At 37.7% G+C, this 24,719-nt stretch overlaps 1 protein-coding gene across 4 annotated transcripts in view; it reads left to right on the top strand.

Annotated features, from left to right (window-relative positions):
- GPATCH2L (G-patch domain containing 2 like) overlaps positions 1–24,719 on the top strand; it is a 74,734-nt gene extending 50,015 nt beyond the window's left edge. For 2 of the 4 annotated variants that reach the window (XR_009210178.1, XR_009210177.1), the window contains exon 11: positions 15–161. Coding sequence is in view for 2 of the 4 variants with exons in the window: in XM_032135059.2 (XP_031990950.1) it covers positions 15–175 (161 nt within the window). In the remaining 2 variants the exon portion in view is untranslated. Of the gene's footprint in view, positions 1–14 lie in introns of all 4 variants that reach the window. The other 2 variants (XM_032135059.2, XM_058429247.1) reach the window with 2 other exon arrangements.

Raw genomic sequence — 24,719 nt, 5'->3', positions numbered from 1 at the left:
TGTAACCTTACTAGTTCACATGGATGCAGTGGAGCCAACCACACCAGCATCACAAGCCCCCAAATCACCCAGCTCTGAGTGGTTGGTGAGGACCTCTGCAGCAGAGAAAGCCACAGACGCAACTACTGCTACATTTTTTAAAATGCCACAAGAAAAGAGCCCTGGATACAGCTAGAGAGCAAGACTTCACCCTCCAGGAGCTGACTGGGTGTTGCTGAAGCAAATGTTGGACTTTGTGTTAGATAGTCTTGCATATCTTAATCGACATTCCCAGTCCTTTCACCACCAGAACCAACTCCTCTTTCAAACACAGCAGTGGATTCTTTCTCTCAGAAGATCATGTTGTGGGAATCTTTTTTTTTTTTAGTAAAATATTGAGGCAGCAATTTTTTACAAAAAGGTCATCCTCTGCTCTATTTGTTACCTTGTTATTGCTGTCTCAACATTTACTACAGCTCCATTTACAGAGCTGTTGCTTTTTTGCAGTTGTCTTTGTTCTTGAAAAACCAGTAACTGTTTCTGCATACCTTTTGTGTAGAGCTTTTAATATCATTTGAGGAAGTTCGAAATTTGTAGCCAGTTCCAAACAAATTTAAATACTGAGTTGAGGCCTGTATGGAATTGTGTTCGCAGGAGATAAGGCTTGCCTTTGAGCCTACTCTTGATTCACGCAGAGTGCCAATAAGATAAATCGACCAAGTTTTGGGGCCTCAAAAGAGACACCAGCAACTGGGCCTTGAGAACTTCCATTTTTTTTGCAGATTGTCTGCAGAAACTCAGACAGCTCATCATCAGCAGCAGCTGTATTGTATTTTACCTCATCTTCAGAGTTTCTGTTCTACTGAAAGAGGACATATGTATATACACACACACACAGATTGGTGTAATGGAGAAGATGGTTTAGGTATACAGCAAATTTAAAATAGTCAGTGGATTGTGTCTTACTACTTCATGTCCCAGTGTAAGCCTTTATGTCCTAAGCAGGACTTTATTGTTAGTATTATAGGTTAATAACCTGCAGCAGAAATTCATACTCTATTATAATAATGGCTTCTTGGGGCCATGCTTTGGGGAGGTAAATTGTCTTTTTGACAGGGCTTTATACTTGGCGTGTTTATGATGGCCCAGCTGCATGTGGAGTTATATATACAGTTGTGCCTCAAGTTGGATGCTACTTTGTCAAAATGAGAAATAAGTGATGGCCTGGAGCTGCTGGAGAGAAGCCACGCTTTCTAGAAAGTATTATCAAGAGTGTCTGTCATTCATTCAGGGGCCTGGCTGACAAAAGGGCTCTTTTTTTTATACCAATGAGTATGTTTACTCTGAAATACATAGAAGCTCTTGGTGAAGTGCTCCCTGCTCTGGTCACATTGTAGAGGGACTCCCACTCATGCACCTTCTTATTTTCTGTATTAAATAGGTGCGACATGGGGCAGCACCCCCTTCCCCTAAAGTGCGATTGCCCCTGTTTCCCATACGAAGTGTAATGATGGGTTGCTTTATCATATTCCCTTTTAAAATTATAGTCCTTATCAATGGAAACTCCAGATTTCTTTATCGAAGGGAGGTGGGTGGGCATGAATTTAGTTGGAAAAGGGGACTTGAAGTTAAGCTTACATGGCACTTTAAGACTGAGAACATGTCAATTGTTCATAATCAGGAATATGGTAGAGGGAGAGCAGGTGGAGATGATGGGATGGGAAAGTGCTGAAACCAGCCCAGCATGCCCGCGAGTCACCTCTGGTTCTCACGCAGCAGTGTGTGTGCTCACAGGGACGTTCCACCCCTGGTTCTCATGCGGTAGTGTGGGAGAGTGCTGAAGCTGGCCCAGCATGCCTCTTAGTTGCCTCTGGTTCTCATGCAGCAGTGTGTGTGCTTACAGGGGTGGAGATGATGGGACGGGAGAGTGCTGAAGCTGGCCCAGCATGCCTCTGAGTCACCCCTGGCTCTCATGCAGCAGTGTGTGTGCTTACAGGGACTTCCCAGGCTGCACTTTCCTTCCCTGTGGGCTGCACCCATAGAAGTATAGAAAATATAATGTCTGTTGAATATAAAATTGTACCACTGAATTGTTTTAGTGATGAGGTTAGATTTTGTTGTCATGTGCATTGTCACCATAGTGACCCATGGCATATATTTTTAACATACTTGGTTGGGTTTGAGAGAAATCTGTGGACATAATTTTTTGTTTGTGTCAAGCTCTATGACTCATGCAGTGATTGGTCCCATGATCATGGCATATTAGTGAAAACCTCCAAAGGTCAGGTGGCCAAGGTGTTCCCACATTTTTTCTACATAACTTGTTGCCTAATAGTCTGCCTTTCTACCTATGATTAAAAATAATTTTTATATACAACATTATTTACATTTCAAACACCTCTACGAAGTCGTGCCATTTTAAGGAGATGAAAACAGCCACAGAGTTGAGTGACTTGCTCCAAATCACATAACTAAGCCAGGACTAGAATCCCAGACTTTCAGATTTTCTCTGCCCTGGGTTATAATCTCTTGTTTTTCAGTGATAGACCTGAGTCAGTCTGAGATGCTTATTTATGAAACGATATACCATGAATATTTATTATCTTTCTTGGGCATGCTTTTCTACACATTTTGAATACTTTCAATAGGGATTACCCAAGAATGCAACATCTACCTGTAATAAATGGGGAGAAAATTAGTTGCCTGAGAGAATAGAATGTTAAGCACACAAATACTTTCCAGCACAGGGTTGTAAATTGTGCTCCTCATTTTAAGGTGCTGTATGTGCATGTTTAAAGAATTATTAATCAATGTACTCTGCTTGCTTTCTGTATTAACCAGTTCCAGAGGATAGCCTTAGAAATGAGTGTATTTTGAATCTTAAAGTTTCTTTATATGCAGCACAGTGTATAATGTCATAAGTTAAGAAAAATCTATTATCTTTCAAAGAAGTTACATAGTTTCAAAAATCAGGTTTTGTAATCAGTGTTGAAAAAACTCTGAAATATGACTTACTTTGAGGATGATCCTTGAGCTCATGTATTTGATCTGCTCAAAAGTAATAACTAAAGTTGAGTTAAACAGTTTTTATTTATTTCAGGGTTCTGATTTTTCTCAGCTGGCTACACAAATGGCCTGTCTGAATCCTAATTTTGTGTGTTTTCCACGATGGGCAGAAGTCAGAACATTATCTGCGTCTGTGAGGACTAATAAAAAGTTAGTTTTAATTATGAGTTTAAGGGAATTTTAGATTATTTGTCAGATGCAGTATTTTAAAGGAACGAAACTCTTGTGTTGCCTTTTGTTGTTGTTGTTGTTGTTGTTGTTTCCTAGAGACAGGTTCTTGATCTGTCACTCAGACTAGAGTGCAGTGATGTGTTCATAGCTCACTGTAACCTTGAACTCATAAGCTCAAGCCATCCTCCTGCCTCAGCCTCCTGAGTTGTGAGGACTGTGGAAGTGTGCCACCACGCCTGGCTTATTTTTTAAGTTTTTGGAGAGATGGGGTCTTGCTCTGTTGCCTGTGCTGGTCTTGAGCTCCTAACCTCAAGCAATCTTCCTGCCTCAGCCTCCCCAGGTGTTGTAATAATATAGGTGCGAGCCACCATGCCCAGCCTTGTGTTGCCTCTTGGTAAGAAATAATAAAAAGAAATTAGTAGCTTGTTTACCTGGTACCAGATTTGGAGGGGGCTGAGTATAATTTTTACTGAGTGGTATGTGTGGTTGTAAAATAGGTCACATTTAGCCTTGAATTGTTTAGAAATCACATGCAATTCAAAATTGAAGAGGACATTGCTGGGCTATGAAGTAGGCTACTAACAAGGCTATTTTTGTAGCAAAATGGCCAAAAGCTGAAATAAATCTTCTTAGTCTGTGATGCTTGTAGCATCCTTTGTTAAGTAAAGCACAACACCTTGGACAAGTAACTAGTTATGACTTCCAAGTAGATTGATAATAGCCTTGCATTTTGGAGTTAGAGACACTGTAGCTGTATCTATATACCCATGATATAGCCTGGGAAGTTCTGTTGCTGCAGAGTTATCATTAAAGTCACTTGGAATTGAAAAAGATACAGAGTGTTGAGACAGGAACTAGGCTGGCACAGTCATTGCTGATGCGATGGGTTCTCCACTTTGGCTCCAGGCGAAGGCTCCTGGTGGTGATGCATGGTTGATTTCAGGTCTTTGTTTCATTTTGGCTTCATTACTGCGGTTCTGAGCCACACAGGTTTTTCCCCCTGGGGAGAAGACCATGTAAAAATCTCAGCATTAGAAGCTGTGTTCAGTGCCCTGTATGTCTTGTGAACCTTATCTGAGCTGGGCTGAGAGCAGAGTGGCTTACTCTAGCAGCTGTGGATGCAGTCTAGTTGGAGGCATGGCTTGGAGGATGTCATGGTTCATGCGACGGCTGGAGGGATGGTAAAAGCAGTTAGCTCTTGTCAGCTGCTTCCCTCTGCTAGTGCTTGAGCTGCCAGTTTTATTTGTCAGTATTTCCTTATCTCTCACTCCTGTTGTGAAAGGTCACAGAGTTACTGTCACTGGCAACAATTTCTCCCCTTAGAAGAAAACTGGTACAGAGGGAAAGGGTGAGGAAAATGGTGAGTTCCATCACTCAGAACTAAATGCAAGTGGCACAGAGATGCTTTCTCCTGTGTTAACGTCTCCAAAAGATGAACATCAAATGCTCGGAAACAGCAACATCAAAAAGAAGGAAGATGAGAAGTATTGTTGAAGAGTAGGGACTACAGGGTTTTTAACAAGTCCAGCAAAACAAACTTATGGCCAAAAGAAGACATTTTTCTATCACTGCAAGTAGACATATTTTTCTATCACTGCAAGTAGACATCATAAATGCTTGGTAAAATTGCCAGATTTAGGGAATAAAAAAATTTTAAAGTACAGTATCGAAGAATGGGGCATGTCCTGAAGACATTCAGCAAAGAAGCAATCTTGGCAAGGTGGAGAAGTGGGAAGCAGCGGGGAAAGGGAGATGCCCAGAGCAGGAATTCTAAACGTGTGGTCCCTAGGCCAACAGCATCAGCACATCTTGCCCTCACCAGACCTACTGAATCAGAAACTCCCAGCGCAAGGCCCAGCAGTCTTTAAACAAGCCCTCCAGGGGGCTTTGGTGCATGCTCAAGTTTGAGAACCATAGGCTTTGCCACAGTTAAAAAGATGTTTTAATGGACTGGTCTCCTCCTAAGCTCTGAGGTACTCTCATATTCCCTCCGTAAGTTAAGAGGGTTTTTTTGTATAATTCTTTGCAGAAACTGTTAATGTCTTTATTTCTCATATTTTTTTCCCCCTACAAGCTCCTGAAAGATCTTTTTGAAGAATTGACAAAGGATGCTATCAAGGGCTATGTTTAGGTGGATGGAAATAACCTTTTGAAAATGGAAAAAGCCTCGGTGTGGTGACTCACGCCCATAATCCCAACACTTTGGGAGGCCAGGGCAGGAGGATTGCTTTATCGCAGGAGTTGAAGACCAGCCTATGCAACATAGTGAGACCTTGTCTCTACAAAAAATTTTAAAAATTAGCTGGCTGTGGTGGTGCATGCCTGTGGTCCCAGCTACTTGGGAGGCAGAGGCAGGAGGATCACTCGAGCCCAGGAGGTTGAGGGTGCAGTGAGCCATGATCTGGCCACTGCACTCCAGCCTGGGTGACAGAGCGAGACCTCGTATCAAAAAATAGATAATAAAATAAAAATGGATAAAAATATAACAATGAATTATTAGTCTATGAATGATAGTCATTTTTCACAATTGGCAGTAAAAATGTGATTTGTGTAAGGTATGAGTTTACCACATTTGTTCATTAGATCTTAGTTTCAAGGGAAAATATCATGTATTTTCCAGCATGATGATAATGAATCATTTAAAGTACGGCTCATAAAAATGAAAAAAAAATATTGGAAGAAAAAAACACCTTGGGTACATAGGTGTGTAATAAATACCTGTTGAGTTATTGGTAATCTCTTGCTAGGACTGAATCTCAGTACTTCAGAGCATGTAAAAATCAATTTTCTGTGATCCCACTTAATCATATCGTGTTGTCTTTTTTTAGATTTCAGCTAGCAATTCTGCAGGGGTTGGAGACCAATAGCAATATCATGCTTTTCCGTTGTTGTTATTGTCTGACTCGTGGATCCAGCATTTCAGAATATGGTACTCTAATCTGAAGGCTTTGAAAAGAAAAGCATGGCCATTTTTTCTTCATATTTTACTTGTTTTAATTGGGCTGGGTCCTAACTGGTTGCTGGAGCCCAGAAATCCAAGTTCTGTCTTTTCAGGGAATGTGCATAGCTAAAGAGTTCATTGTGTTTGCAAAGGTATACTAGGAGTTCTCATTTCCTCAGATGCTCATGTGTGTAGGCTCTTAAGGTCTCATTTCAATTTTTGCAGTCTTTTACAACACCACACAATTTTTCTTTTCCATCTTGAAGACCAGTTAAAACTACCTCTGGCCAAAAATGTTAGTGTTACTAGATATTATCAAGGTGTGAGACCAAAAAGTTAGAAGGCTTTAAGATGTGAATTATATAAGTTAATGTTTTCTTTCTCTAAAAGTTCTGACCCTTGCTGACCCCTCATTCAAATGTTTTTAATTGAAAGGGGAAAGAAAATATCAGAGAACTTAAAGATGGCCTTCGTGACTTTGACTCAAAGTCAACGCATTTCATTATGTGTAGGTCCTACACCTTGCTTCCTCAAGCGGGCCATGAAAAAAAATCTCATGACCATGCAAACTGATGCCACCCCAAAATCATGGTAACGATTTGAATTGCTCTCAGTATTGATCTCAAACTCCCTCCTGTTGTCAGCAGCTGATTGCAAACTGGCCATTCTAAACCCTTTTACCCCCACCTTCTCTCAAGCTCAGCAGTTAATCCCAGCCCTCCCCCACCACATTACAGCCTCGGGCAGAACTTCCCACTTAGACACCCACACACACACCCTTCCTTATCTTCGTGCCAGTGCCTGTCTTGCCCAAGACGAATCCCTTTTCCTGTGCCCTAGGACCTCTCCCTTGATAAATGACTTGATCTAGCTACAGCCTCACACTCCTGGCACATTCAGCATTGCATTTAAACATGTTCAGATACTCCTGCTTCAAACAAAAGACCTTTCCTCAACCCTTTGAAAGCCTGAGTACCACTAAAGTATACTGCCCTTATCTGCACTCTGTCCATTCTGCAGTCCACTGAGGCAGTGGTTTTTAACCCTGGCTGCATGTTAGGGTCACCTGGGAAGCTTTAAAAAGTCCTAATCCCTAGACTGGACCACAGATCAGCATGGGGAGGTGGGGATGGGTTTCAGTCTTTAAAAAGAAGTGGAGCTGAGGCTGAGAACCATCACTCTAAAACCTGGCTGCTACCCTTGCTACCATTAAAACTGTTCTTGCTGGATTCACCAGTGACTTCTACTGTCAAACTTTAGCCCATAGGTTGATTTTTATGGTACTGATGCTATAAACCACTTCCTTCTTTGGAATGCTCCCTTTCCTGACCCTACTTTCCTGATTTTTTCCCACTTCTTTGCTCTTTCTCAGTTTCTCTGGAGTTGTTTGGTAGATCAGTCTAGCACAGACTGGATGCTGGTCTCTGCCGCCACCTCCGTTACTTCAGTGAACACCTGTATGCCAGTGAGTTCCTTTGCCATTACCACCTTAATGCACCAACTTAAAAGCACAGATTAGAGTAAAGCATTCACATTTATTACTTACTGCAGGCTTCTAGGAAAGCATATTAATGGTCTCTGGTCCTCTCACCTCCCTTGTTCCTCCTTCAAGCACAGTGAGGTAGGAGGAATTGCTAATTAGATTAGTGAGATTCTAAGGTGGGTCACTTCTGTTTACTTATGAGTTGCTATTTATGAAAAGATGGCCTGGACTGTGGTCCCTCTTCTGCTTTCTCCTCTTCAGGGTCTTGGACTGGTAAGGGGGCCTGTGCCCAAAAGGGGCTCCTCCACCTAATGCTGTCTTTAATCTGTGGCTTTCTGCTGCTGGTTAATTTTTTAATTTGGCTTCCTCATGCCTTTTTGGCTGTGAACTTCGTGTTGATTTTTATCAAAGAATTTTTTATTGGGGCATCAGCACTAGCCCTATGAATACAGTGAAACTTGGGGTTCCACTTTCATTAGAAGTGACCCTGTGTGTTCCTGATGTCTTTGAATCACTAGTTTCTGATTCAAAATATGGGGTAGGTGGATCTGATTAGTAGTCATATGCCTGTGGTCCTGGCTGGGAAGTCAGAATGAGGTTATCTGGAAAGTTGAGCTTCCTCACACATAGGAAGGTACTTCAGATGCTGGACAGCCAATAAGAATAACAAAGGTCCCCCAGAACCTTTACCCCAGTCACTGATTGAACATTTACTGAACACTGATGAAGCCAAGTCCTCCTCGGGGACCTCTTAGGGAAGAGGGTAACTGCCCTAAAGCAGGATACTCCTGGGCCCCTTAGATATACTATCCTTGAGACTATTAGGCCCCTGTCCAGAGTACCTAATAATAATAATGGCAAATAGGTACTTAGTGGTCTGCCATTTGGAAACATCTCACTTATTCAGCAACTCTAAAGGTAGGTACTTTTATCTCCATTTTAAAACAATGAAATACGCTTATAGTTACAGACAAACTTGCTCAAGTCATATATCTATTGTCAGTCAAGATTCAGATTCAAGTCTGTTTGATGTTAAAGAGTGTTCCCAACCAATACCTCTGCTGCCTCTTTTTACAAACTGAACTGTTGGAGGGCATGTACATATGCATAAGCTATGGGGCCACTGGGCCGTGGGCCAGTTTCTGATGAGACCTGTTTACTGACTTGCTTCTCCTGGTGGGCTGTTTCTCTACCAGGCAACTGTGAATGGGCTCATCCCTTCTCTGTGTGTACATCATTGAAAGGAGATAGCCGGTTTCTGTGACATCCTCTTACAACAACCTAGTTTTGTTCTTGAGAGTGACCAGAGCAAGAGAAAAGTCAGTGAGATCCTGCAAACCTATGGCAATAAAAAGGTATTGTTCTTTGTGTACCAAGGCACAACTGGTTCCTAAGCTAGGAGGATATGTGTTCTGAGATGTTAATGTTAGTGATAGACCGTTTTCAACACCTTGGTAAACATTTCTTTGACTGTTAGCAAAAGCTGCCTTAACAATCTTGGCTTTTAGAAATGCCCCTTCATTCATCAGATGTGTATAGAACACATTTGATGCCAAGCACTCTGCTAGGAGCTGGGTATACAGAGAAGGAAGGCATTCCTGCTCTCATGATGTTCATGGTCTTCTGAGGAAGAGATCAGAAAAGCAAATATTACAATGTAGAATGAAATAAGAATGACAGGGTATTTTGGCAGCAAGGAGGAGGGCACTTTAACTCAAGCTGGGCAGTGGAAGAAGTAAAAAAAAAACACTGAACGAAATCTTGAAGGATGAGCAGGAGTTAAGAAGAGTGGATGTAGCCCTCCAAGGGTAAGAGCATGGTTTGTTCAGAGCACTGCAAGTGTTTTAGTATGGCCCACATGTAAAGCTTACAGAGAAACAGAGAGAGGAAGGCAAGAGGCAGGAAGTGAAGGGTCCTGTGTATACTGGCTTCCTTATTGAGTTGGAGAACTATTGCAGTATACCTCTGCTAAGCTCAGGGTGCATTCGTGGAAACCCTACTGCAACTGGCCCATTGTGCATACAAAGCTGGAACTGAGATGTGAACAGATTTGCATTGCCTTGTTCACCTTCCGTGGGAATATATTAGCCAGGCCCACTTATTGGTAAGAGCTACTGACATGTTAAAACTAGGTTAAACTGAATTGGAAGTAATGCTTTATTTGGAATCATGGCTGACTGATTCCATTACATATTCTAGCATGATACCAGTCTGAGGTTATTCCCCTTGAACCACCGACTTAGTAGAGTACAATGCACAATGTGATTGTGTTAGTTCCTTGTACTATTCTTCAGTGACACAGTTGTTCAACTACCAGTTAAGTTTTTTGGGCTTTGTTTCTCAGTAGTGACAATAAATTTGTGCTGATCTATTTACACCTTTTGGACTGAACACCTTAGCAATCTTTGATACTTTAAGCCTACAGAAAGTGCCCATGGGATAAAACCAATCTGCTGGCTCACACTAAGTTCTGATCCCATGATTTTGGTCTCATTAATACCGTGCTATAAAAAAAGTTAGCTAAATCTTTTGAAACTGCGTAAAAGTGAAATAAGTGTGAGTTTTGGGCCAACGTTTTTCCTGAACAGGTTCTGACTGACCAGCGTTTTAAATTAGGCGATGTAGTCTAGCTTTTGGACATAGAAATAAGAAAGTGACTTTTATGTTCCATTATTAAAATAGTATAGGGAGGACAGGTAAATATACTAATTTTTCATTGCTCATAGTAGAGAAGGTATATTGACTAGTGAAATAGAGGATTATGGGGATCATATGAAAACATGATTAAAGAGATTATCACTAGAAGAAAAATTCAGACTGCTAATTATGAGAAAAAACATGTATGCACAACCAAACAAATCACAAAAATGAAAGATGTCTAAAACCATAGAATAGGAACTAATGTACCTGTCATATTAATAAAAGTAAACTTACCTGTAGATAAAAGGCAAAAATGTCAGCAAACACTAATTTCATGTTATAAGATTCAGAAAGGTTGAGCAAAAGTAAACCAAGCAAACACAAACAAGAAAATGAGTTGTAGTCTGCATATCAGGCAAGGTTGAACTTAGGGAAAAAGAACTGGGAAAAAAAACAAAACAAAACACTACATAATGCTAAAGGATGTGACTCACGAGATAATAATGTTTTGAGATAATCTGTATACCAAATAATGGAAAACCATTTATGTATTGGAAACCATAGGAGACACAGGAAGAAACAGAAATACAATGTTAGTTGGATATTTTAATTCAATTCTGTCAATTCATGACAGATCAAGTGGATAAAAAACTAGGACATGGGATGATTTAAATAAGATACAGAAGATCTAGTTGATACATATTAGACTTTTACCCTAAAAATGGTAACTACACTTTATCCATGAAACATTTCCCCATTTGACTGTGTATTAGAGCATACAGAAAACATAAGTTTCAGAACAGAGAAAAGGAACAACAGATGGCATTTGCTGATAAAAATGCAATAAACATAGAATTTGAGGTTAAGTGGTCAGAAAAAAAAAATGCAATAAATTAAAGCCAGAAAACACTGCTCATCTGCAATCCAAGATGTTTTTAAGCTCTTCAACTATTCTTGGGTTGATTAGGAAATGCAAAGCATTAAACAAGCATTTCATATCTAAAATATAAACTTGTTCCTGTGAGATACAAATAAAATGGTGCTCAGAGGAAAATTCATTGCCCTAAAATTTGTGTATTAAAAAATAAGATAAATGTTGTATAACTCAAAATATTAGGAAAAGGAATCTTTTAAAAGCAGGCTAAAAGAATCAAGAAAAATTAATTAGAAAAATGAGGAAACAGAATTAAAGCTAATTTTTAAAATATGTAGTAAAATATGTAACATTTTAGCTAACATTACAAGAAGAGAAGACAAAATAAGAATTACCGGGTACTGAATAAGTAAGAGCCATAAAATATACTTTGCTCAACTGTATGCAAACAATTTAAAAACTTGGATTAAATGGATAATTTTCTAGGAAGGTATAATTTGCCAAAAAATGACATCAAAAGAAATCTAATGTAACAATTGTCATAGAAGAAATGAAGTATTTCAATTAGCATGACAGACTAAATACTTTTAAAGACCCTACCAATGAAAACAAAGAAATGCATTTGGAAGATTAACAAAAATTTTTTTAACACCAATTTTTAATTTTACATTTTAAAGCATGAAATGGAATTTATCGTAAAGACATGTATTTTATAGAATCCAAGCAAAAGCTGACCAGCCAGAGATAAAGTGAGGCCAGCTCAGGGAATGTGAGCAGTGGCAATTTATTCCCTCTGGTGTTCCATGTTAGCCTGACACAGAGCCCCCTTTTCACATTCTCAGGGGCTCTTGATCCAAAACCTTTTTTAAAAAAAAAATTTTAGACTTAACAGAAAAGCTGCAAAAATAGATTTCCTGTGTACCCTTCTCTCAGCTTCTCCTAATGTTAACTTACATACCAATGGTGCAATTATTGAAACTAGGAAATTAACATCGGCACAATCCTATTAAGTACATACTTTATTTGAATTACAGCAGTTTTCCCAGTAATGTTGTTTTTCTGGTTTGGTATTCAATCCAGGATCCATATGTACTTGGGTCTTTCTGGGTTTTCTATTCTGTTCCACTGGTCTACTTGTGCATGGTACCACACTGTTTGAATTATAGAGACTTTCTAGTATGTTTTAATGACTGGCAAGGCTAGTCCCTCTTATAATTTTTCCTATTTGTTGTGCTTCTGGCTATTCATACATGTTTGTTTTTCCATATGAACTTCAGTATCAACTTGTCTAAATTCATTTTTAAAGGTACATTGATATTTTATTGATATTATATGATAGTAACTGATTTAGGGAGAACTAACATCTTTAAAATGTGGAGTCATCCTATCCAAGAACAGGGGATGTATTTCCATTTATTCAAGACTATTTTGTGCCTTTTCAGCAGTGTTTTAAAATTATCCTTGTGTAGGTTTTGTGCATTTCTTGCTAAGCTTATCCCTAAGTATTTAATTTATTTGCTAGTAAATGAGATTTCCTCTGCCATTATGTCTTCTAACTGGTTATTGCTCTCTCTATAAAAGCTACTGATTTTGTATGCTAATATATCTTGCTACCTTACTTAATTTTTTTAAAAAATAAACAACAGAAATTTATTTCTTATGGTTTCACAGTCTGGGAAGTCCAATATCAAGGTGCTGGCTGATTCAACGTCTGGTGAGAGCTTGCCTTCTGGTTCATAGATGGCACCTTCTAGTTGTGTCCTCACATGGTGAAGGGGACTAGTTAGCTCTCTGGGGTCTCTTTTATAAGGGCATAAATCCCAATCACTAGGGCTCCACCCTCCTAATCTAATCACCTCCCAAAGGCCCTGTCTTCAATACCAACACTTTGGGAGTTAGGATTTCCACTTGTTTTCGGGAGATGCAAACATTTATACCATAGCAGTCAGTAACAAACTCTTTTTGTTTTGCAGCCAAAGGTCAGTCAGTTTTTATCCTCTTAGCTTAGTATAATTTAAGCCCTAAAGCCATGAAATGCATGGGAAAGGTTTTTTTTTCTTTTTCAACTTTTATTTTAGATTTGAGGGGTACATGTGCAGGTTTGTTACCTGGGTATATTGCATGATGCTGAGGTTTGGGGTATGAATGACCTGTCATCCAGGTACTGAGCATCCTTACAGAATTCTTTTACTTTTGAAGTTAGTTTTATCATTGGTCCTCTAGAAAAACAAACAAAAGAAAACAAAAATTATTTCTAAATACCCAGAAGAATGATAAGAAATGAAAAAAATCTATAGAAGTAAAAAATGACGTGAAAGCTTAAACCTGGGAAAGCAAGTAAGACAAAAGCCATCTTTTACCTTGAAGGTATCTACTAAGCCCTGATTACCCTGAGCCTCTGTTGTGCTGACTGAGATGGGTGCAGGAGGTAAAGCAGGGCCTGCTCAAGGCAGGAAGTTTAACCTGAGATCTCCCACAAAGTGGGGACCCTCCAAGTGCTACCCTTACTGTATAAAGGTAAGCACTAAATAAGCCACCAAGCAGAAATAACAGGAAGGAAAATTGCCTTTCTTGACCTTGGCCCTGGGTGGAGGAAAAGCTGTTCCTCTCCCACCAACCTAAAAATGTTTAACAAGTTGTCCCTTATATAGAGGATTGGGGCTCAAATTTATACTACTTGTATGGTGCAAAATACTGCATGAGGAAATTTAATTTACAGTAGACCCAAGCCAGTTGTAACCCCAGATAACTACTAGAAGCAACCACAAATTCTCTCTGGAGGAATGAACCTTCAATCCAGGTATCAGATAACTCTCACGGATAAAGTTATGAATATGAACAACTTAAGCCAATAAATTTGAAAGCTTAGACAAAATTCCTAGAGAAAATAATTTCTCAAAACTAATTCAGGGGAAATAGAAAGCTTGATTAGTTTTGTAACATTAAACACATTTAGTAAGTAGTTTAAAATCTGGGCCTGTGTACTCTGCAGAAAGATTTTATGAGACCCCCAAAATGCCATCAGTTTTTTTTCTGGAGCTTGACACATTGATTGTAAAGTTCATTTGGAAGAACAAATGAACAAGAGCAGCCCAAGGAAACCCTTTTAAGAGAGCACTTGGTAGGAGGCGGGCTAGTCCCACTGCATATTAAAACATAAAGCCTTAACTCTGAAAGTGTGGTATAGGTTCATGCATAGATCAATGGAATGATACAGAAAATTCTGAAACAGGCCCAATTGCATATGAAAATTCAGGATGCAATAAAGGTGGTGCCCTAAGTCAGTGGGGGAAAAGATGGATTATAAAAATGAATGGTGTTGAGGTAACTGGACATAGTTATATAGCTACATATAAATATATAGCTATACAGGAAAAAGTGGATCTGTTTCTCACACTATGCCAGGATAATTTTCAAAGCGATGAGAGATTTAATTGTACAATTTAAACTATACAACTACTGGAAAAAAAAAAAAGATGAATTCCTCTGTGACAGGGGTCAGCAAGCCACATAGCCTGTAGGCCAAATCTGACTGACCCAAGGCCTGGTTTTGGGCTGCTGCAAGCTAAGAATGGTGTTTTGTTTTTTCTCCCACCTTTAAGGTGTTCAATAACAAAAGAGGAGACCATGGAACAGAGACTTTATGTGGTCTCAAACTCTAAAATATTTACTATCCGAACTTTTATTTAAAAAAGACTGTGGACCCACGCTTTGTAACCTGTCTTAGCTATTGCATTATAATGCCACTGAACTCAGCTGGGGCACCTCTGCTCTAAGTGTCCCTCATCTCCTTGGACCAGTACAAAAATATACTCCACTACTTTGGTAGAAGGGAATGTAAATCCACATGGCAAAGGATGGGGATATAGGGAACGGAAAAGTTTTGGGACCAATAATGTACTTTTCCACACTAAATACTACTAAAAATTTAGATGCAATAAGAGATATATTTGACTGTTGAAAAAAAAATCTTGCATGCATATACACAGTAAGCAAACTAAAATACAAGTGATAACCCAGAAACATGGTTGCAACTTACATCACAGATTAAAGGCTAATACTCCTAATTTATAAATAACATAAAAGTAGAGAATTTCCTGTAGACCACTGTGGAAGAGATGAGCAGACAGTTCACGGAAAAAATGCAAATGTCTCTCAAACGTAAAAAAATGCTCAATTTTCCATATAGTCGATTGATTTTTACAGATATTCTTATCATCCCCATTTAAGAGACAAGGAAACTGAGTCATAAAGATGTGATGTATTATGCTTGAACACAAAAAGCTAAGAAGTAATGGTGCCAAGATTTGAACCCAGTGAGGCTGGCTCTAGATGAAAGACTAATTTACCATGACTAAATGAGGCTTATTTCAGGGATGCAAGGATCGTTTAATATTAGAAATAGCTGGGTGTTTCCTTAATATGATAAAATATATTTATCTCAATCCAAAGCCTGCGTCGTGCTTAATTGAGAATACCAGAAGCAATTTCATTAAAGTCAGGAACAAGAAAAAGATGTCCACTAATTATCACTATTATTTAAAAATGTTCTGTAGGACTTAGGCGAAACAATTAGACAAGTGAAAGAAAGATACAGAAATTAGAAGAGAAAATTATGATTTTCAGATGATAGTTTTTTACTTAGAAACTAAAGAAGACTAACCAGACCTTACAAAATAAGAATTTAATAAAGTAATTTTCAGAAATCAATAGCTTTTACAGGTACAATGTCTAATTTCAAGCTCTAAGGGAAGAAAAGACCCATTTTATAATAGCACAAAACATAAATGATAACATACTTAGGAATAAACACAAGAAATATTATTTGTAGAAAATGTTAAAATGCTAATGAGAGATGAAACAAGACCCAAACAAACGGGAAGATAAACCACGTTCTGGCATAGAAATATGCAGCATCGTAAAGATATCACTTCTGTCAATTACAAATCTAATGTGATCTTCAATAAAAATACCAATAGAATTGAAAAAAATTACATAAATTGATTCTAAAGTTCATATTAAAAAATAGTGATAGGAGACTACTAGATATTAAAATTTATACATCTACAGCAATTAAAACAGTGGTAATAATTTGTGAGTAGTCATACAGATGAGTGGAACAGAACAGTTCAGAAATAGATCTAAATACTTACGAGAATTGAGAATATGATAAAGGTGGCTTTTCAATCAGTGGAAAAAAGATTAGTCAGCAAATGGGGTGGGAACTACTAGGTAGGGCTCTGGTGAAAAAAATTAAGTTGGATCTATACTTCACCTCTTATACCAGGACAAATTACAGACAGTCTAAAGATTTAAACATAAAAAAAATACTTTTTCTGAAAGTACAAAAAAAAAAAGGAAAGTTATTTTATAACCTAAGACTGGGGAAGGCCTTTCTAAGTATGACACAAAACCCAGAAGCCATAAAAGAAAAGATTGCTAGATTAGACTTCACAGAGATAAAAAATTTCATCATGACAGTAGCACCGTAAGCAAATGCAAATGAGAACTTGGGCAAGAAATGTGTAACTCTGCCAAGATGAGGGCCTAAGTTATCTAAAATAGACAGAGTCCCTATCAATAAAAAAGAAAACACATTAGCAATCCAGTATAAAAATGGGGAAAGGAGATTAACAGAGACGTTTAATAGAAGAGAAAATACAAATGACTTTGAAGCATACGAAAATGCATAGTAATAGAAGTTTTTCCCTACCAAAAATAATAAAGTTTGTTAACACACTATAATGGCAAGTGTGTAGCTAAATAGATGCTCTCATACATCGTATAAACTAGTGCAAACTATATCTTGGCAGCATCTTATTAAAATTACAAAGATTCATTACATTTTTAAACCAAGCAATCCTAGGAATTTGTCCTACAGATACAATTGTATCTATACATGTGAAATAACATATGTCAACATAAAACTGTATAGAAAGACGAATCTCTAAGTAAAAAGGTTTTATTGGGGAATAATACACAAGATGTGGGATTGCAATCCAGGTCATACATACAGACAGACCAAGATGTCCTCCAGTATGTCTAGAGAAAAGGAAAAGGTTAGGGTTTCACTGGTGAAAGAGGAAGTTATACAAGTCGTTTTGAAAGAAAGTCATTGGTGGGGATAGTGTCTTTTGGGAGCTGGCAAGTGCTGATTTGTGAGTGGTGGCAGTTATTGAGTGAAATTTGTGATCTTAAAATTATGTTTTGTTCGATTGGCCTTGCATACGAGTCAGTGTGTCAGGCAAGTGTTCTTAGAAAAGTGATTAGCTGCCCTGCCGTCCTTGTGTGACTTAAGTGGTAAGCTTTGATTCGTTTCTGTTATCAGGCAAATCGCACATGAAATCCCTCCTTTCATAGCCTTCCCTGGCTCCATTTTGTCAGGGTTTGACACAAGTGATTCCATTTTGAATCTGACAACTTTCACATGAGCAACACTAACCATTAGAATTCACCAGAGGTTAGTCAGGTTCAGTCCTCACACAAGGAAGGCAATTACACAAGGCTTTATTTAATACCAGGAGGTTGGTCATTTGAGGTCATCTTAAAGAGGCTGCCTAACACATGGGTAAATGTTTTAAAAACCTAACTATATCTGGCTTTCAAGAGGCATACTTTGAGTGTTAAGAGAAAGATTGAAAGTAAAAGGACGATAAAAAACACACCAACCAAAAAAAGGCTGATATAGCTATACAAATATCAGTTGAGATAAATGTAAGTCAAGAAGCATTACTAAGGACACAGAGGAACATTTTAAAAAGATAAATCTACCAGAAATATATAGTTTGTATTTTAATGCAACTAATAATATAGCTTCAAAACATAGAAAACAAAATTACAGACCTAGAAGTACCTAATAGTACAAGTAGTCATTAATAATATGGATGATTACAACAAAATGAATAATAAATTTAACCTAATTGATGTCTATAGAATACTATAACCAGCAGTGTCAGAAGAGGTATTCTTTCCAAGTACCCACTGAATTTTTACCAGAATTTATCATATGCTGGTCTTTAAAGTAAGTCCCAACAAATTCCAAAGGGTAAATCATCTAAAATATGTTCTCTGACGAAAGTGAAATTACTCTAAAAATCAATTTTTTTAAAACCCCAGAAAAGCCTGAAATATTTAGAAATTAAACATTATAATTCTAAATAACTGATAGTTCAAAAATAAATTACAATAGATGTTAGACAATATTTTGAACTATATGGCAATTTTTAAATGAGATCAAAACTTGCATTAAAAAGGCTAAAAGTCAGTCCAAGTGTGCATCTCAAAAAGTAGAAAAAAGATAGCAACAAACCCAGAGATTGGTTCTCTGAAAAGACTAATAATATTGATAAACCTCTAGCAAGACTGATTTTTAAAAAAAAAAAAAAGTCAAAAAAAAAATGAGAACATAAGCCCCAGGCTGGGATAAAATGTTTACAAAAGACACATCTAATAAAGGACTGTTATCCAAACTGTAAAAAGAACTCTTAAAACTCAGCAATAAGAAAAAAAAAAAAAGCCCTCAATTAAAAAGTGGACAAAAGATCTGAACAGACACCTCACCAAAGAAGATACAGATGGAAAATAAGCATATGAAAATATGCTCATCATATGTCATTAGGGAACTGCAGAATAAAATAATGAGATGCCATGACATATCTATTACAATGGTGATTTTCCAAAACACTGACAACACCAAATTCTGGTGAGCTTGTGGAGCAACAGGAACACTAATGGGAATTAGCTAATGGGCATGAAAAATGGCACAGCTATGATGAAAGACAGTTTGGCCGTTTCTTGCAAAACTAAGCATGCTCTTACCATACAATCTAGCAACAATGCTTCCTGGTATTTATCCAAATGAGCTGAAAACTATGTCCACAGAAAGACTGTACACAGATGTTTATAGCAGATTTATTTGTAATTGCCCAAGATGTCTTTCAGCAGGTAAATGGATAAACGTTCTGGTACATACAGACAATGGAATATTATTTAACTCTAAAAAGAAATGATCTATCCAGCCATGAAAACGCATAGAGGAAATTTAAATGCATATTGCTAAGTGAAAGAAGCCAATCTGAAAAGGCTGCATACGGTATGATTTCGTCTATATGAAAAGGCAAAATTGTGGGGACAGTAAAAAGCTGAATTGTTGCCAAGGGTTAGACGGGAAGGAGAGATGAATAGGCAGAGCACAGAAGATTTTTAGGGCAGTGAAAATACTCGGTATGATACCACAATAATGGATAAATGCCATTATACATTTATCAAAACCCATAGAATGTACAACACTAATAGTGAACATTAGTGTATCAACTATGGACTTTGGATGATAAAGATGTGTCACTGTGTTATGATAACGTATTGATTGTAACAAATGTATCACTCTGGTGAGGAAGGCTGTGCATGTGTGGGGGAAGAAGGTATATGGGAACTCTGTACTTCTGCTCAATTTAGCTGTGAATCCAAAACTACTCTAAACTCTATTTTAAAAATAGAAAAAAGGCACAAATTACCAATATAAAACCCCAAACCTTCATATTCTAAGAATGTTATATGAAGAACTTTATGTCAGCAAATCAGAAAATCCACATGAAATGGAATTTCTAGGAAAATACAGTTTACCAGCTCGAGTAAATAGAAGGCTGGGCATGGTGGCTCATGCCTATAATCCCAGCTCTTTGGGAGGCCAAGGTGGGTGGATCATTTAAGTCCAGGAGTTCAAGACCAGCCTGGCCAACATGTGAAACCCCATCTCTACTAAAAATACAAATAATTAGCTGAGCATGGTGGCGTGCACCTGTAATCCCAGCTACTCAGGAGGCTGAGGTGGGAGAATCACCTGAGCCAGGGAGTTTGAGGCTGCAATGAGCTGAGATGCTGCCACTGCACTCCAACCTGGGCAACTGGAGTGAGACCCTGTAACAACAACAACAACAACAGCAAACCCAAAAGAATAAATAGAAAATTTGAATTGTCTATATATGTTTACGAAGTTGAATCTGGGCCGGGCACAGTGGCCCACGCCTGTAATCCCAGCACTTTGGGAGATGGAGGCAGGTGGATCACTTAAGGTCAGGAGCTCAAGACCAGCCTGGCCAACATGGTGAAACCCCATCTCTACTAAAATACAAAAATTAACTGGTTGTGGTGGCATGCTCCTGTAATCCTAGCTACTCAGGAGGCTGAGGCATGAGAATCACTTGAACCTAGGAGGTGAAGATTGCAGTGAGCCGAGATCGCACCACTGCACTCCAGCCTGGGCAACAGAGTGAGACTGTGTTTCAAAAAAAAAAAAAGAATAAAAAGAAAAAGTTGAATCTGTAACTATAACTTTCCCATAAACAAATCCCCAGTCCAGATTTTTTCTTCACCAGCAAATTATTTTAAACACTTAAAGAATTGACGCTAGTCTTATACAAACCGTTTGAAATAATATAAAAAGAAAAATAATTCCCAATTCAATTTGAGGCTACCATAATTTTAATACCAAAGGGTGGCAGGTTCATTACAAGAAAGGAAAATTATAGGCCACTATATCTAATGAACATACTTATAAATAAAGAAAATATTAGAAAGTAAAGTTCCGTGAATTATTTATTTTAGAAATGCAAGATTTTGGCTTAACATCACAAAATCAGTGTTTTCAACCCATTCAACTGGATTTATTTTCAACAAACTATCTGGGACAACTGGATATCCACATGCAAAATAATGAAGTTGGATCCCTCTTTATACAATATGCAAAATTAACTCAAAACATATCAAAGACCTACATGTAAGGGCTAAAACTAGAAAACATTTAGAAGAAAACAAATGCATAAATCTTCATGACCTTGGATGAGGTAATGGCTTATTAGATATGACACCACATGCACAAGCAACTGAAGAAAAAATAGATAAGACTTTATCAAAATTTAAAATTTTTTGCTTCAAAAAGACACTGTCAAGAAGACGAAACGACAACCACAGAATGGGAGAAAATATTTGCAAATCATATATCGGATAAGGGTCTGATATCCAGAATATATAAAGCACTCTTATGACTCAACAACCAAAAGGTAAAACAATCCAATTTAAAAATGGGCAAAAAGACTAGAGTAAGCATTTCTCCAAAGAAGATGTATGCATGGCCAACAAGCACATGAAAAGATACTCAACATCATTAGTCACCGAAGAAATACTAGAACTACAAGATGCCACTTTACACCCACTCCTAGACAGTTAAAAACTTACGTACCCCCAAAAGCTTGTACACAAATGTTCATTATAGCCTTATTTACAATAGACTAAAAGTGAAAACCACCCAAGTACCTATCAACTGATGAATGGTAAACAAAATGTGGTATATCTGTACAATAAAACATCATTCTGCCATGAAAAGACTGAAGTACTGATTCATGTGGCAACATGGATTAACTTTGAGAATATTATGCTAATTGAAAAACACCAGACACAAAAGGCCATATTCCACTTAAATGAAATGTTCAGAACAGGCAAATCCATAGAGACAGATATTGGAGACAGACAGTAGATTGGTAGCTGCTGAGGGGAAAAGGGGAATGGGGAGGGACTCCTAGTAGGTATGAGGTTTCTTTCTGGAGTGATGAAAATGTTCTGGAGTTATGTAATGGTAATCGTTGCACAACTTTGTGAATATACTAAAAACCACTGAATTCTACTCTTTAAAATGATGACTTTCAAGATATATGAATTATGTTTCCATTTAAATATTAGTGTATTTCACTACATTAGCATCATAAGGTGGAAAAAATATCTCAGTAGAATGATGCAGAAAAAGCACTTGATAAAATCAAATACTTATTCATAGTAAGCAGTTAACACACTAGGAATAGAAGAAAACATCTTTAAATTGGTAAAGATCAGCAGTAAGGCCGGGCGCGGTGGCTCACGCTTGTAATCCTAGCACTTTGGGAGGCCGAGGCGGGTGGATCACGAGGTCAGGAGATCGAGACCACAGTGAAACCCCGTCTCTACTAAAAATACAAAAAATTAGCCGGGCGTGGTGGCGGGCGCCTGTAGTCCCAGCTACTCGGAGAGGCTGAGGCAGGAGAATGGCGTGAACCCGGGAGGCAGAGCTTGCAATGAGCAGAGATCGCGCCACTGCACTCCAGCCTGGGTGACAGAGCGAGACTCCATCTCAAAAAAAAAAAAAAAAAAAAGATCAGCAGTAAAAATCTTACAGGAAATATCATAGTTAATAGTGAAATATTAAAAGCTTTCACCCTGAGATTAGAAATATTTCCTAATACTATTTCTATTAAACATTGTACTAGAGATCTTAATCGTTGCAATAAGGCAAGGAAAAGAAGTTACAGACTGCAAAGCATATGATTGTTTATGTAGAACATCCAAAAGAATCTATGGTCAATTAAATTTATTAGAAATAAGTAAATTTAGCAAGGCTACTGGATTCAAGTTTACTCTACAAAAATCAATGATATTTTTATATATCTGCAATATTCAGTTCAAAAATAAAATTTAAAAATATTTACAATAGCATCAAAGACATAAACAGAATAAATCTAATGAAAGATGAGAAAAAATCTTTATATGGAAAGCATTATAGAGGAAAAATAAAGAAGGTCTAAATAAATGGGAGAGATCTGCTGTGTTCATGAACTGAAAGCCTCAATATTGTGAAGATGTCAGTTATTTTCAAACTGGTCTACAGAGTTAATGCAATTCCAGTCAAAATCACAGCAGATTTCTTGGGGGAAATTAAGCTGATTCTGAAACATGTGGAAACATTAGAGACCAGGAATAGAGAAGAGAGTGTTTAAAGAACACAGCTGGAAGACACACTGCTAGCTATCAAGACTTCTTATAAAGTTACAGTAATTAATACCATGTGGTATTGGTGCAAGAATAAACAACACAGTGAAACAGAACAGAGTCTAGAAGCTGATCCACACACATAGTCACTTAACTAAGGACAAAGGAAATGTAGTGCATCAAGGAAGGGATGACCTGTTCAATATATGGTGTTGACTCAGTTGGATATTCACAGGTAATATGCATCTTGATCCCTATTTTCACAACTTGAAAAAAGCAATTCCATATAGATTGCATAATAAAGATGAAAGTGTAAAAAAGCAAAGTTTATGGTTAAAGAAAGGAAAGTATCTTCATTTACTTGAAGTAGGTAAAGATTTAAAAAATAAAATACCAAAAGCACTACCTAGAAAGAGAAAAAAAAGATTACTATAATTATTGGATTATATTAAAGTTGAAATGTTCTATTTATCAAAAGGCCCCATTAGTAAAAAAGCAAGCCATAAAATAGGAGATTATAACCTGCAACACAAATATTTGACAAAGGACTTGCATTCAGAATCTATTTTTAAAAGTATTACAAATCAATTAAAACAAACATGATCCAATGAAATTATGGGCAAATGACTTGAAGAAAACATCACAAAACAGAATATCTGAATGGCCAATAGATACATCAAAAAGTGCTTAAACATCATTAGTCATCCATGAAATGCAAATTAAAACCCAATGCGATATTACTACAAGCTCAACAGAAGGTCTAAAATTAGAAAGATAACACCAACTACTAAGTAAGGATATGGAGCAATGAACACTCTCATAAACTACTGTGAGGGAATAAATTCATACAAACAGTTTGGAAAGTTATTTGACAATGTTCATTAAAGCTGAACATACACAAACCCAATCTACCAGAAATTCCACTCTAAAGTACAAACCCCATAGAAATATACATACACATACATATATGCATCAAAACATATGTACATAGCAGTACTACATGTAACAGTGAAAACTGGAAATGATGCCAATACCCATCAACAGGGTAATGAATTCATAAGTTGTGTTATATTCATAGAACAGAACACTATACAGAAATGAGGATTAACAAACTGTATGCAGCAACACATATGAATCTCAGAATTACAGTGTTGAGCAAAAGAAGTCAAAGATGAGAATGCATTGTATGATTCCATTTATATAGGGTTGAGAAGAAGCAAAACTGAACTTTGCTGTTACAAATCAGGATTGTGCTTGCTGTAGATGTGAGTAGTAACTGGAGGGAGAAAAAGGGCCTGTGGAAACTGTGGTCTTGTTCTATGTCTTTGTTTAGAGGATGTGTTCTTGCTATATCCTGAATGTGTTCCTCCAAAATGTGTGTGTTGGAAACTTAATCCCCAATGCCACAGTGTTGGGAGGTGGGACCTAATTGGAGGTGTTTAGGTCATGAAGGCTCGTGAATGAATTAATGACACTATAAAAAGGGCTCGTGCGGGCGGGTTCACCCCCTTCCACCATCCACTGTGTGAGGATGCAGCAAGAAGCTTCTCGTCAGATTCTGATGCCTTGATCTTGGACTTCCCAGCCTCCAGAACTGTGAAAAGTAAATCTCTCTTCTTTGTAAATGACCCAGTCTCAGGTGTTCTGTTATAGCAGCACAAAATAAACTAAGACAGTTCTGTTTGTAAAAGAGAGTGTACATGGAGCTGTACACCTATGATTGTGCATTTTTCTGGAAGTGTATTGTATTCAATGAAACAAGGCAAATGAAA

This window comes from Hylobates moloch, unplaced genomic scaffold, assembly GCF_009828535.3.
Source record: "Hylobates moloch isolate HMO894 unplaced genomic scaffold, HMol_V3 SCAFFOLD_16, whole genome shotgun sequence".
Lineage (NCBI taxonomy): Eukaryota > Metazoa > Chordata > Mammalia > Primates > Hylobatidae > Hylobates > Hylobates moloch.
This window is presented reverse-complemented; position numbering and strand designations above follow the sequence as displayed.